We start from the raw sequence: 13,683 nt of genomic DNA, 5'->3' as shown, positions 1-13,683 counted from the left end.
AAAAAAAAAAAAAAGAGATTCATAGCAATCCATTGGAAGGGGCCCAGTCCCTTTTGTTTTAATCCTATAAGGAAAGTAACTTTGTAAAAACCAGTCTGCTCTTTGTTCCTTGTTTCTGCTTCCTTCAGCCTTCTTCTGCCTATAAAGTCCATCTCCTCTGTTCAGCTCATCAGAGTACCTTTCTAAATCTTTACATGGGATGCTGTCCAATAAAGGAATTGATAATAAAGGCCAATTAAATCTTTAAACTAAATTTGTGGAAATTTCATTTTTTAACAACTATATTATCAATTAAAACAAATGTAAATATTTGATAGCAACAATGTCATAATCCTTAATCTCATGATCCTGCTAACACCAATTATATTGCTAAAGAAAAATCCTTGGCCAGGCATGCAATCTGATATTAGCAGAAGCTTACCTCATAATGTGTCAATATCATTTGATTTAATAATGTTGAGACTGAATAAAAGGCACCAGTCATGATACCTACAATAATAAAGATGATATTAAGTCATGATACCCAAAATAATAAAGAGAATACTAAAATTTTGTCATTTACCAGTTCATGAAGTGACATGGATTATGTGACAATTGTGAAATATATTTCTTAAGACAGTTGATAAAGGAAATTAAAAACCACTGCCATTCCCTTTCAGGACGTAGACTAATGAATTGAACACTAAATTTACTAAGATAGGGTAGCAGAATTCTGTCCTAACACTATTATTATTTAGATTGAGATAGAGTAACCATAAATCATACCCCCACATACAACACTATATATGGCAACCAGTCAAGCAATGGTTTACTAAATACCTACAGTGTACTACAGCCAACGAATGTGCAAAGCCTAACAAACTGTGTTTCAGAGAGCTTACCTTTTTGTATCAAAGACTTACTGAAAATTCATAAGGTAAAATCAGTTAAAGAATACTTTTTTTTGAGATGGAGCCTTTTTGTTCCCCAGGCTGGAAAGCAGTGGTGTGATCTCAGCTCACTGCAATCTCCGCCTCCTGGGTTCAAGCGATTCTACTGCCTCAGCCTCCTGAAGAATAAATACTTTAAAGTGAACAATAAAAACAGCTGGTTATGAGAACCACAGATAGGTTTGAATCCTGATGTTTCCTAGCATGTATTGTATGAATCTAGGTAAGACTCTTAACATAAATTAAGCTAAGGCTTAAGTTTATTATTTCTCTATTATTAAATATTTTAAGCATACAAAATATTATAGAGAATATAACAAATATCCTCATATATCACTCAGATTTGGCAAACATTAACATTTTTCCATCTTTGCTTCAGATTCATTTTTCAGACTTTTCCCAATCCTATTCTTTCCCAAAGGCAAGCCCTATCTTGAGCTTGGTGTTTATCATTTTTTATATTACCATATATACATATTCATAAATAATTAGAAGTATTCTGCATGTATATAAATATTATTTGTAATGGGACTACAGGCACATGCCACTACGTCTGGCTAATTTTTGTATTTTTTGTAGAGGTGAGGTTTTGGCCACGCTGCCCAGGCTGCAGGTCTCCTTTTATGCCTTTTAATGTTTTATAATTTTCTCTATGAAGTTCTTTCAGTATATTTATTCTAAGAATTCTTTATAGTTTTAGTTGCTATTATAAAAGATATCTTTACATGGAAATACAATTCCTATAAATACATAGGAATGCAACTGATATTTTCACATTGTCAGTTACTTAGTAACTTGGCTAACTCATTAGTTTTAACAGCTGTCTCTAGCTTTTCTTGTCTTATTTTAATAGACGGGCGATCACCAAACATTTTATGTAAAGGACTAGGTAGCAAACCTTTGTTTGCTTTGTAGGACATATGGTTTCTGATGTAACTACTCAACTCTACCCTAGTAGTTCAAAAGCAGCTATAGACAATATATAGACAAATAAAACTTTATTTATAAAAACAGGGAATGGCCAGATTTGGCTCATGGGCCATGGTTTGCTGACCTCTGATATGCAAAATCATATTATGAGCAATAACATCTTTTTTCTTTCTGTTTCGTATACCTTTTATTTCTTTTGTCTTGTGTTACTGAGCTAGCCAGGACCTCCAGTTAGATGCTGAAGTGATGACAGTAAATACCCTTAAGCGATACTTCTTACTGATTCTTAAGGACAATAGCTCTAAAGTTTGTCTTTAGTATAATATTTGTTATAGGGTCTTTGTAGATAAACTTTATCAGGTTCAGAAAGTTCATTTGTTGGCACCTAATTAAACAAAAGAGCTTCTACACAGGGGAAAAAAACCCTATCATCAGAGTAAACAGACAACTTACAGAATGGGAGAACACTTTTCTGACAAAGCTTTAATATCCAGAGTCTACAAGGAACTTAAATTTACAAGAAAAAAACAACCCCATTAAAAAGTGGGCAAAGGACATAAACAACCACTTCTCAAAAGAAGACAATCATGTGGCCAAAAAACATGAAAAAAGCTCCACGTCACTGATAACTAGAGCAATGCAAATCAAAACCACAATGAGATACCATCTCATGCCAGTCAGAATCAAAAAGTAAAGAAACAAGAAGAAACAACAGATGCTGGTGATGGAGCAGAGAAAAAGAAATGCTGTTACACTGCTGGTGGGAGTGTAAATTAGTTCAGCCATTGTGGAAGACAGTGTGACAATTCCCAAGATCTAGAAGCAGAAATATCATCTGACCTAGCAATCCCATTACTGGGTATATACCCAAAGGAATATAAATCATCCTATTATAAAAATACAAACACATGTATGTTCACTGCAGCACTATTCACAATAGTAAAGACATGGAATCAACCCAAATGCCTATCAATAATAGACTGGACAAAGAAAATGTACATTTACACCATGGAATACTATGCAGCCATAAAAAGGAATGAAATCAGGCTGGGTACACTGGCTCATGCCTGTAATCCTAGCACCTTGGCAGGCCGAGGTGGATCACCTGAGATCATGAGTCCGAGACCAGTCTGGCCAACGTGGTGAAACCCCATCTCTATTAGCTGGATACGTTGGCGTGTGCCTGTAATTCCAGCTACTCGGGAGGGTAAGGCAAGAGAATTGCTTGAACCCAGGAGGTGGAGGTTGCAGTGAGCCAAAATCACACCACTGCACTCCAGCCTGGGCAAAAAATCAAGAAACAAAAAAAGCTGAGATTGTAATTAACTTAATCATTTATGCACAGTCAAGTTTTTTTTTTTTTTTTCCCTCAGATGGAGTCTTGCTCTGTCACCCAAGCTGGAGTACAGTGGCACGATCTCAGCTCATTGCAACATCTGCCTCCCAGGTTCAAGAGGTTCTCCTGCCTCAGCCTCCCAAGTAGCAGAGACTACAGGTGCACGCCACCATGCTCAGCTAATTTTTGTATTTTTAGTAGACGTAGGGTCTCGCCATGTTAGCCAGGCTGGTCTTGAACTGGCCTCAAGTGATTCACCTGTCTTGGCCTCCTAAAGTGTTGGGATGAACGGCATGAGCCACTGTGCCCGGCCCCAGTAAGTATTAAGTGATGTGGTATCAAAGAGACCAAAACTCCACAGATACCTGAGTTCACTGAAGGTACCATCTAACGCCCTCTCTGGTGCCATTTTCTTCTTCCCCTTTGACTATTCAAATCCAACCCACTCTTCAAGGCCTAGCTCAAACACTCTCTTCTGTGAGACTCTCCCTGCCATTCCTAGGCCTTCCCTTCATTTATCCTTTCTCAAGGATATATCCTGAAGGCCTTCAGCATGCACTCACAATACAGCTTCCCTTGTGTTGTTATCCTTTTGATAAGTACCAACTATATTGTTGTTTACTTTTCAAATGTTTTTATTATCTCCCCAGTTAGATGATCAATTTCCTATGGGCAGAAATCATCTATCATACCTCTTTCTAGCCACAAGGCATCTAGAGCACCACTATACATTTAGTTGGTATTTGATAACTACTGATGGAATAAATGAATAAAAGAATGAACAGCAAAACGAACAATAAGTTAGGCAAACATTAAGCTAGCTCTTGTAGGATTGCTTATAGAAAAAATTAGCACATAGGCCAGGCATGGTGGCTCATGCTTGTAATCCTAGCACTTTGGGAGGCTGAGGTGGGTGGATTACCTTAGGTTAGGAGTTCAAGACCAGCCTGGCCAACATGGTAAAACCCCGTCTCTACTAAAAAATACAAAAAAATTACAGTGGTGTGCACCTGTAATTTCAGCTACTTGGGAAGCTAAGGAAGGAGAATTGCTTGAACCCCAGACGCAGAGGTTGCAGTGAGTCGAGATCGCGCCACTGCACTCTAGCCAAGGCTACAGAGTAAGACTTTGTCTTCAAAAAAAAAAAAAAAAAAGCACATTTCAGGTAAAAGAAATGTTGGCACAAAATTACAGAAACTAGAATTAACAGTGTATATGAACGTGGAGATGTGTCTGTGTGTATGTGCATGTGTGTGTCTGTGGCGGGGGTTGGTTATAAGTGTGGCTTAAAGAGAATTTTGTATTGGGAAAGTGAGTGACAAAAGAGTGGTCAGAAAAAGGCCTCCTTAAGTGACAGGCAAAAGAAATGAATTTTCTCTACTATTGAACAATAAGCCACTATATTTTCTTACATGTAATTAGGAATTTTAGGTTTAACCTAAACAAGGAGGTAACCAGCAAAATTAAAACAACAAACTGTGGCATGCAAAAGTATTAATATATAAGGATGAGATGATATGACATCTGGGATTTGCTTTAAAATATTCCAGGAAAGGTCAGGCATGGTGGCTCATGCCTGTAATCCCAGGACTTTGGGAGGCCAAGGCAGGTGGATCACCTGAAGTCAGAAGTTTGAGACCAGCCTGGCCAACATGGTAAAACCCCATCTCTACTAAAAATATAAAAAATTAGCTGGGCATGGTGGCAGGTACCTGTAACACCAGGTATTCGGGAGGCTGAGGCAGGCGAATCGCTTGAACATGGGAGGTGGAGGTTGCAATGAGCTGAGATTGTGCCACTGCACTCCAGCTTGGGCAAACAACAGCAAAATTCCATATCAAAAAAAAAAAAAAAAAAAAAATTCCAGGAAAAAAACGAGGGGAAATAGATGAGGCAAGAATGGCAAAATGTTGATAACTATTGAAGCTGGGTGACAGCATACACAGGACATGGGTATACAGGAATTTATTAGATTAAATGCTCAACTTTGGTGACTAGCAGTTTCTACTTTAAAAAAAAATGTGTACCAATGGAGGAATGTCTAAAAAAAAAAAAGGAACTAATCCTGATAGAAATGACTTAAACAGTTACAACTTGTAAAACATGTATGTACTAGGGTGTGTATCCTCAAAAAACGTGAAACAGAGAATAGCAGCCAGTGATTCCCGGAGGCAAGTAAGACAGAAATAGGGAGTGTTGGTGGTTCATGTAAATGGTGTTAACACAAGAAACAAAGAATGAACTGTCAGAAAACTCTGAAAAAAACCAAGTGTGTTGGTGTCTACAGTCAAAGCTACACTGTTAAGATGAATACCTGTCACCTATCCTGAAAGATCTGGAGAGAGGGAATATTCTTAGATGTCAGAGCTGGTTAAGGTGAGTTCCCTAGTGTCTAGTTTTGATTGAGTAGTCAAAACAGATGTCAGCTTGTACAGGGTCAAAGAAAGGTATTATTGATAGCACTTCCCACATGCTTACACCAGTATAACTATAGCTCACAAATGGCCTAAAATACTCTATGAGAACTCACAAAAGAAGACAGCATTTGTCTATTTTGAGAACTACTTTTCTTTTTCTTTTTTTTTTGTTTTTGAGACAGTTTCACTCTGTTGCCCAAGCTGGAGTGCAGTGGCACAATCTTGGCTCACTGCAACCTCCGCCTCTGGGTTCAAGCGATTCTCCTGCCTCAGCCACCCGTGTAGCTGGGATTACAAGTGTGCGCTACCACGCCCAGCTAATTTTTGTATTTTTAGTAAACAAACAGGGTTTCACTGTGTTGACCAGGCTGGTCTCAAACTCCTGACATTCACCTGCCTCAGCCAACCAAAGTGCTGGGAGATTATAGGCATAAGCCATCACACCCGGCAAAGAACTACTTTTTAAAAATTATTATTTTTTAAAACATATAAGAAGAAGATCCATCCTGGATTTTCTTTTCTCTTTTCTTCTTTTTTTTCTGAGACAGAGTCTTGCTCTGTTGCCCAGGCTGGAGTGCAATGGTATGATCTCAGCTCACTGCAACCTCCACCTCCCACATCAAACAATTCTTCTGCCTCAGCCTCCTGAGTACCTGGGACTACAGGTGTGTGCCACCATGCCTGGCTTATTTTTGTATTTTTAGTACAGATGGGGTTTCACCACATTGGTGAGGCTGGTCTTGAACTCCTGACCTCATGATCCGCCTTCTTCAGCCTCCCAAAGTGCTGGGATTACAGGCATGAGCCACCACCCCCTAGCCCATCCTGGATTTTCTAATTTTAGTTTAAAATTTAAGTTTATGATTATGCTATAATTATTTTTATAGCATTAACAAGCCAATCTCATTGAAGTTCAAACCACCAGGTTAAATGAAAAGAATCCACAATGCTGAAAGGCTTACACAGACATTAAAGAAAATACAAGAAAACCACTTACCATAAGTGATCAACAGAAGAACAAAAGGAATGTTTTTAAACAGGTTTCTTATTGAATTCTTATAGGAGTATTCTTCAGGGGGACTGTCTTGAAGAGCTGCTTGAGCCTGACTTGGTGGATACTGCGGTTTTTCTTTGAAGGCTGAGAACATACATGAAAAGGATTATGTATATTTAATATATACACAATATGTAATTAATTATATGTATCTTTCTCAGTGAGCAGACAGAATTCAGTTTAAGTTTAAAAAGGTAGTTTAAGTCTTTTATGGTGAGGGTTTTTATTTTCACCGATTTCTAAGTGAAGAATAGTTTAACGTCCCTCATCTCAGTTCTCTGAAACTGACTAAAACTCAGAGATATGGCCAATTCACATAAGTGAACCGCAAAACCATCAACGATATGCCACAACCCTGCCTACTGATTATTCTATTTTTACCTAAGAAAGATTTAATTTTTACTACATCAAATATTCAACAATTCTATTTTTAAATTTAGTTCAATTTGTAATTAGAGATAAACATGAAGGCTGGGCACAATGGCTCATGCCTATAATTCCAGCTCTTTGGGAGGATGAAGGGGTAAAAACTCTTGAGCCTGGGAGGTCAAGGTTGCAGTGAGCTGTGATTGCGCCATTGCACTCCAGCCTAGGCGACAGAGCAAGACCTTTTCTCAAAAAAAAAAAAAAAAGAAGGAAAATAAAAAATTATCAGGTATGAGGAACCCAATATACTACTGAACTTTAAGAGGACTTGAGTTAGTAACCATTTTCTTCTTAAGTTTGATATAAAGTTTATCATCTTATCCAATTACACCTCTGGGGCTAAAAAAAATCCAGGTGGATTCATGGAAGCAGACCTAGGTCTTGCTAACTCACTTGAGCTGCATATGGAAAGTACAGGGGTAGAGCTAAGAGACTTAAAAGTGTAGTATATGATATCTGATACTCTAAGTTTTAGCACTGTCCATTTCTAGTTAGAAATTTCATAGCCATTCCAGGCAGACATCTAGAGACCACCTTTTTGATGTGCAGGAAAGGATCTACCAACTTTCCACAAAAGATGGCTAGAGAGATTTCTTTAGGGTTAGGCTAATCAGAAGTCAAGACTAATTCATAGGCCACCAATTCACAGGCCAGCAATTCTGTAATTCCAGCACTTTGGGAGGTCAAAGTGGGAGGATCACTTGAATGAGACTGTCTCTAGAAAAAAAATGTTTTAACTAGCTGGGTATGGCGGCATGCACCTGTAATCCTAGCTACTTGTGAGGCTGAACTGAGAAGATTGCTTCAGGATCGCTTCACAGAGCCCAGAAGCAAAGGCTGCAGTGACCTATGGTCACACTACTACACTCTTGAACTCCCCACCTCAGGTGATCCGCCCGCTTTGGCCTCCAAAGTGCTTGGATTACAGGCGTGAGCCACCACACCTGGCCCGACACACTACTGCACTCTAGCCTAGGTGATAAAGCAAGATCTTATCTGTAAATAACAAACAAAAAAACTATTTATGAAAGGACTAAACTGCTAAAATACGGCACAGCAGAAATTAAAATCTAATCTTTGTATTGATTCAAAACTTTCAACTGTTTCAAAATTGTTAACTCCAATAGAAGGAAAATATTGTACTTCATTCAGTCTAAGATCCTCTAATGCTTGCAGTCAATGATCTTGCCAGGTATCAACAGGTCTTTACCTAACCAGGTCTCAATTACCACAAATGTTAGATGCCATTGATTATTAAAGGCATCATTTCAGAGATTTAATGAAAAAGTAATATTTCAGGATTGATACAACAGGGTAAATTCAAAAAGAAAAAAGAAGCCTGTAATCCCAGAACTTTGGGAGGCCAAAGTGGGTGGATCATTTGCGATCAGGAGTTCGAGACCAGCCTGAACACCACGGTAAAACCCTGTCTCTACAAAAAAATACAAAAATTAGCTGGACATTGATGGTGGCACATGCCTGTAGTCCCAGCTAATAGGAAGGCTGAGACAATAATTGCCTGAACCCAGGAGGCAGAGGTTGCAATGAGCTGAGATTGTGCCACTGCACTCCACCCTGGGCAATGGAGTGGGACTGTCTCAAAAAAAAAAAAAAAACAAAAAAAAAAAAAAAGAAAAATGAAGGTAAATGGATTCAGAAAATAATATTGTTTAGGACTCTTTTTAGAAATTAGGATTTCTCTGCCATCCTTAGCCAGACAGCAAACAAGAAAAAACATTTTTTAATAGAAATTAGGATTTCTTCTTTGCTGTTGTTGTTGCCTGTTTGTTTTTTAAATTAGCTATTTCTTTCTTCCAACAAGGAAGACCAGCTTTGTAGTTTGAAAGAGGGTTAGATCTGATGGATTTATCAACTGGAATCATTTGGAAAATTTAAAATAATAGATTTTGAGACTCTACCCAAGGCTCAATGAATCAGAAACTCCAGATGCAGCCAGAGAAACTGTTTTAAACACAAAACTCCCCAAATGCTTTTGAAAACCAGCCAGGGAGAAACAATCACTGGGAAAGTAAGAAATGACCCTTCAAATTTCCATGAAGTTCTGTAATTCTCTAATTTTCCTGTTTGCTGCTAAAATTTTTTTAAATTAAAGTTCACTGCTGACCAAAACATTAACTGTGATATAACTAAAACTTATCAAACTAAAATATACTTCTATTTTTACAGATCTCACAACTAATTAAAGACGAGATATAACTCATAAATATTTACTTTTTAATATCCTTACATTGGAAGACTGGTACACATAAAAGGTTTAAGTTGCAAATCCTCCTCTTCCTTTCATTCTATCTGCTCTTGTACTGTTAGGATGTCTGTTGTCCTTTCCTGAGTCTTTCTGTATCCTAATCAGACAGGAAATATCTCTTTTTACTAAGATTGGTAATGCAGAACTCACATAGCTATAAACAAAGTTTCAGAAAGTAAAAACTATGCTTACAAGGTAGTCATGGATATTTAATGAATCTTAAGTCTCTTACCATGGCAAAATAAGTCTAAATGGCCCAAATCTGAACTCAAATGCAAAAATGAAAATACTTCTGGCCGGGTACAGCGGCATAAGCCTGTAATCCCAGCATTTTGGGAGACCTGAGGTGGGAGGATGACCTGAGGTCAGGAGTTGGAGATCAGCCTGGCCAACATGACGAACCCTGCCTCTACTAAAAACACAAAAATTAGCCAGGTGTGGTGGATGCCTGTAATCAAGCTACTCAGGAGGCTGAGGCAGGAGAACTGCTTGAACCCAGGAGGCAACGGTTGCCGTGAGCTGAGGTCATGCCACTGTACTCCAGCCTGGGCAACAGAGTGAAACTGTCAATAAATAAATAAATGAAATAAATAAAAAGAAAGAAAGAAAAAAAAAGAATCTGTGTCTCAAAAAAAAAAAAAAAAAAAAAAAAAAAAAAAAAAAAAAAAAAAAAAAAAAAAAAAAAAAAAAAAAAAAAAAAAAAAAAAAAAAAAAAAAAAAAAAAAAAAAGAAAAGAAAATACTTCTTACCAGTCCTTAAATCCAATAGATTTATTTTTTAAATACAAGAGTTATCTTTTAGTTTCAGGGAGTCAAACTATCTTTTGGCAAAAATCAATCCTGTATTTACTAACTACATGTTGTAGTAAAGTTGGACTTAAGTCTCTTTGAAGAAAGAGGAACAAAAAGCCATGGACCTATAACCTTGTTTATTCCTAAATGCCACTTTCAAAGAATGAAATATGGGTTTTTCTTTTGAAACAGAAAAATAACAGCATTCTACTGTTTTCTCTTCTCCCAACCAAAAATTTGCACCAATAAAACAACTGATTATTTGAAGCAGTTATTCTCCATTTCTGCAATTAGTCATAAAAAGCAGCCAAAATATTCTTGAGCAACACACTCAAACTTTTCCTCCTATAATGAATACATAGCAAGTCGACTGCTGTTTAGGATCACTTTTACTTTTTAAAATCAGATTTTAACATTTAAAAAATTTCATTATTTGTCCCTGTGTGATTCAGGCATATATTACATATATTACATTATTATAAGAAATAAATGTTTAAACCCTGGCTCTGCCTCAGCTCATTGTATGACTTTGAGGAAGTAAATTCCTGTTCCCCACCTTTGTAGCTTTCTCATTCATAAAATGGAAGTAACAATGGAGGATTACATGATACAATATATGTAAAATAATTCTGTAATTATCAAGTGCAACACAAAATATATTGCCTTTTTTGAGGAATATTTATTTTAAAAAATCAGAGATTGCCTCAGGAACTTGAAATTCTTACAGACTAAGTTAAATGTATTTCTGTTAAAAGTTTGCAGCCGACATATAGATACATTGAATTAAGAATCAAGTGATGGTGCATGCCTGTAATCCCAGCTACTCAGGAGGCTGAGGCAGGAGAATCACTTAAACCTGGGAGGCGGATGTTGCAGTGAGCTGAGATCGCGCCGTTGCACTCCAGCCTGGGCAACAAGAGCAAAACTCCGTCTCAAAAATAAAAAGGAATCATAAGCAGCTGGGCGAGGTGGCTCATGCCTGTAATCCCAGTACTTTGGGAGACCGAGGCAGGTGGATCACCTGAGGTCAGGAGTTCAAGACCAGCCTGACCAACATGGAGAAACCCCGTCTCTACTAAAAATACAAAATTAGCCAGGTATGGTGTTGTATACCTATAATTCCAGCTACTTGTGAGGCTGAAGCAGGAGAATCCCTTGAACCTGGGAGGCAGAGGTTGCGGTGAGCTAAGATCACGCCAATGCACTCCAGCCTGGGCAACAGGAGCAAGACTCCGTCTCAAAAAAAAAAAAAAAAAATCAAAAACAGCTGGGCATAGTGGCTCATGCCTGTAATCCCAGCACTTTGGGAGTCCAAGGCAGGCTAGGAGCAGCCTGGACAGCATGGTGAAACCCTGTCTACAAAAAATATAAAAATTAGCTGGGCATGGTGGCACACACCTGTAGTCCTAGCTACTCAGAGGACTGAGGTAGTTAGATTGCTTGAGCCTGGCCAGGAGGTCGATGGTGCAGTGAGCTGAAATCATGCCACTGCACTCCAGTCTGGGTGACAGAGCAAGACATCATTTCTTAAAAAAGAATCAAAAGTAAAATTATGCACACATGTTATACACTTACGTGTTTAAGTACATTAAACACCTTCCTCATAGAGTAATGAGGAGTAAATGAGAAACAGCATGTAATAGGCTGTAATAAGCCTCCAAACATGTTTGGCACATACCAACAAACCAAATGTTTGAGGCTATATTAGAGTTATCCTAATAGGAATCAGGAATTATTGTGAATTTCAGTGGAAGGCTTGGGTTAATTCCTCGACACTAGATGGCTTATACTCAATATAAGCTCCATGAGGGAGAGGAACAGAGTTACTTGGCATGAACCTTTGAGACAATATTTTAAGTAGACTGCTGAGAATCAGTTTAGTAGATGTTACATTGTTGAAAAAATTAAATTATTTTATAAGAATTTGGTGGGACTTCCAAAGTAACTATGGGTAGAATTTAGAATGAAGTAAAATCACCTTTTAGTAATTAAGAAACTTAAAATTGGTAAGAATTTTGTAAATAATCCCAATTTCCTCAATAGCAAATATTTGGGAATGACAGAAACAAGTACATGTTCTATTTAAATGTCACCATTTTCAACTTAAGACTTTCAGATCACAACTGTGTATTATCTTGCTTTTATAATATGTTTGGGATCATAAAATTAGAGTCTTCCAAGCAAACGTTGACAAAGTCCCCTTTTTTCAATGCCATTTTTCCCATTATTTTCCCCTCATTTCTGTTTCCACTCTCTACCTGTAAGCCATGAGTACATAATTAGTTAAGTACATAATTAGCCCTCTCTTTTGATATGTCAAATAACAAAGGGTAATATGCCAATAGTCACACCTATTATCATCATTCTTTGTCTGCCTCCTTCAACAAATAAAAATCTTATATTTGTAGCAGTTTAAACATATACATTATCACATGTATAATTTTGTGATATCTTATATGCAATCTCTTACTCTCTCACTTCTTCCTGAGACAGCAATTAAGAAGATTTAAAAAAAAAAAAAAGGAAAACCAGAATTTATGTGACGATACAAAAGCAATCAAAAGAGAACTTTGGCTAGGTGCCGTGGCTGACACCTATAATCCCAGCGCTTTGGGAGGCTGAGGCAGGCGGACCATGTGAGGTCAGGAGTTCGGGACCAAACTGGCCAACGTGGTAAAACCCCATCTCTAATAAAAACACACAAAAAAAGCCAGGCTCAGTGATTCATGCCCGTAATCCCGGCACTTTGGGAGGCTGAGGCGGGTGGATCATTTGGGGTTAGGAGTTCGAGACCAGCCTGGCTAACATGGTAAAACCTCAACTCTACTAAAAATACAAAAATTAGGGGGGCATGGTGGCACATGCCTATAATCTCAGCTACTTAGGAGGCTGAGACACAAGAATTGCTTGAACTCGGGAGGCACAGATTACAGTGAGTTGAGGTTGCGCCACTGCACTCCAACCTGGGTGACAGAGGCTCACTATGTCTCAAAAACAAAAACAAACAAAAAATTAGTCAGGTGTAGTGGCAACACCTGTAATCCCAGCTACTCAGGAGGCTGAGGCACGAGAACTGCTTGAACCCAGGAGGCTGTGATTGCAGTGAGCCCAGATAGTGCCACTGCCCTCCAGCCTAGGTGACAGAGCAAGACTCTGTCTTGGAAAAAAAAAAAAAAGAAAGAGAATTTTATATTTAAAAATCCCTTCTCTAGAGTTGTGGCCAAAAGTAAAAAAAAAAAAAAAAAAATCCCTATTGCTGGCCGGGCACAGTGGCTCATGCCTATAATCCCAGCACTTTGGGAAGCTGAGGCAGGTGGCTCATTTGAGGTCAGGAGTTCTATACCAGCCTGATCAACACGGTAAGACCCTGTCTCTACTGAAAATACAAATTAGCTGGGCATGGTGGCACATGCCTATAATCCCAGCTACTCAGGAGGCTGGGGCAGGAGAATCACTTGAACCTGGGAGTTAGAGATTTCAATGAGCTGAGATCATGCCACTGCACTCCAGCCTGGGTAACAGCACAAGACACTG

The 13,683-nt window shown here is 38.2% G+C and overlaps 1 protein-coding gene across 1 annotated transcript in view; it reads right to left on the bottom strand.

Moving 5' to 3' along the window:
* Positions 1–13,683, bottom strand: part of FLVCR1 (FLVCR heme transporter 1) — a 33,657-nt gene that overhangs the window by 11,678 nt on the left and 8,296 nt on the right. The window contains exons 3-4 of the mRNA XM_037745363.1: positions 6,610–6,750; positions 422–489 (exon numbers count right to left, since the gene is read on the bottom strand). Coding sequence (XP_037601291.1) covers positions 422–489; positions 6,610–6,750 — 209 coding nt within the window. The remainder of the gene's footprint in view (positions 1–421; positions 490–6,609; positions 6,751–13,683) is intronic.

Source organism: Cebus imitator, unplaced genomic scaffold, assembly GCF_001604975.1.
Source record: "Cebus imitator isolate Cc_AM_T3 unplaced genomic scaffold, Cebus_imitator-1.0 Scaffold198, whole genome shotgun sequence".
Lineage (NCBI taxonomy): Eukaryota > Metazoa > Chordata > Mammalia > Primates > Cebidae > Cebus > Cebus imitator.
Note: the sequence above shows the minus strand (reverse complement) of the source record. Positions and strands in the feature narration are given on the sequence as shown.